The sequence below is a fragment of the Condylura cristata genome, unplaced genomic scaffold (genome assembly GCF_000260355.1).
Source record: "Condylura cristata isolate star-nosed mole 26May11 unplaced genomic scaffold, ConCri1.0 scaffold00035, whole genome shotgun sequence".
In the NCBI taxonomy this organism is placed as follows: domain Eukaryota; kingdom Metazoa; phylum Chordata; class Mammalia; order Eulipotyphla; family Talpidae; genus Condylura; species Condylura cristata.
This window is the reverse complement of record NW_004567136.1, coordinates 15,211,044-15,212,451: the sequence shown is the minus strand read 5'-3', so window position 1 is coordinate 15,212,451 and position 1,408 is coordinate 15,211,044. Positions and strand designations below refer to the sequence as shown.

General features: G+C 69.7%; 1 protein-coding gene across 1 annotated transcript in view; it reads left to right on the top strand.

Moving 5' to 3' along the window:
• IQGAP1 (IQ motif containing GTPase activating protein 1) overlaps window positions 1-581 on the top strand; it is a 73,753-nt gene extending 73,172 nt beyond the window's left edge. The window contains 1 exon segment of the mRNA XM_012732691.1: window positions 434-581. Within this exon segment, the coding sequence (XP_012588145.1) occupies window positions 434-581 (148 nt within the window).
• Window positions 582-1,408: the final 827 nt, after the last annotated feature.

The window sequence follows — 1,408 nt, the reverse complement described above, 5'->3', positions numbered from 1 at the left end:
CCGCACGCCGCCCCGCTCTTCCTCCCGAGGCGCCGAGCGCCCGTCCCGGCCGGGGTCGTCCGCAGACGCTCCTGCGCTCTCCTTTCTGAGTTCTTGTCTTTCCGTTCGAGCCTGACGTTCGGGGGAAGTCGTGCACGGCTCTGGGTGTTCGAGCACTCACACGCACTGCGGCGTTTGGAAAGCGTGTGAACTGTGAAAAGGACCAGGAAAAAGCACCCATGTCTCAGCACTTAGAAATGTCCATGTCCGTGGTTTATTTTCGTGGTTTTCCACGCGTCTGCGCACAGGTGACATTCTGCATTCTCATACTGTTTTTTTTTCTTCACACTTCGACCCTCTAGCAAGCATTTATGTGATTCAGGCCACCCCGTTTACAGGTGTGATGGCTGGCTAGAGCCTCCTCACCTGAGAGCTGGCCTCCCGGTCCCCTCAGCGGTCAGGGGCATCTGGTGCCAGCCCCCCGTGACGGCCCAGGCAGCCACGCGGCAGTGCCCGTCCCCGAGAAGCCGGTTGTGGGCCGGCGCAGAGAACGGAGCGCGTCACTCCGGTACTGCCGGGCCCCTGCGCCCCGGCAGAGCTGACGTCCAGGCGCGGCTCCCCGGCGGCCGAGGCTCGGGACCGGCGCCTGCTGTGCGCCGCCTCCTGCCGTTCCCTGGGGCCTCTGGCCCCTGCTCTGCCTCTCGCCGGTTGCTCTAAAACCCTTTGAGCACAGGACTTCCGTGAGCCGTCGTGCGGGCCCGCGCCCGGCCCCGCGCCCAGCGGTTGGGACTGAGGGCTCGGGCCCGTCGGGCCCCGCGCGGCTCACAGTGTCCCTGTGTGTGCTGCGCGTGTCAGACTCTGCCGGAAGAAGGTGCGTGAGGGCCGCTCACTGAGCACCGAGGGCCGGGCGCGGGCCCAGCCGGGGCTCGCTCCGCCGACTCACCTTGGGCGTGGCCGCGGGGCAGGGGCCGCCCACCCGCCGGCCCCGCCTCGCTGGGGCCATTTCCCCTGGCCGCTGCTGTAGGCCGCTTCTGGCTTTTCCCTCACTGTCCCCGGCAAAGCCCTCGCTGGCCCCAGGCCTGCCTTGCCGCCTGCCCACGCGCCCCAGGGCTCAGACCCGCAGCGGGTGCCCTCCCTTGGAGCCCTGGCGGGTTCTTGACTCCGCGCGCCTGGCCCGGCCCGGCCTCTGCTGGCCCAGCCCGGGGCGTGGGCTGCCTGGCCCCTGGCTCCCGCTACGGCCCCTCGGCCTTCCACTTGCCGGGGTCAGACCCAGCCTGATCTGAGCCGAGGGCCAGCTGTCCTCCCTTGGCAGAGGGGCCATGTGGCCTGCGCTCAGCGCCATGGCTGCCTCGCCCGGCGGCCAGGGCCACTGTTTCTCGCGCCGGCGCCTGTTTCCTGCCGCGTCCGGGATGCGCCTGCCGTGTAGCCG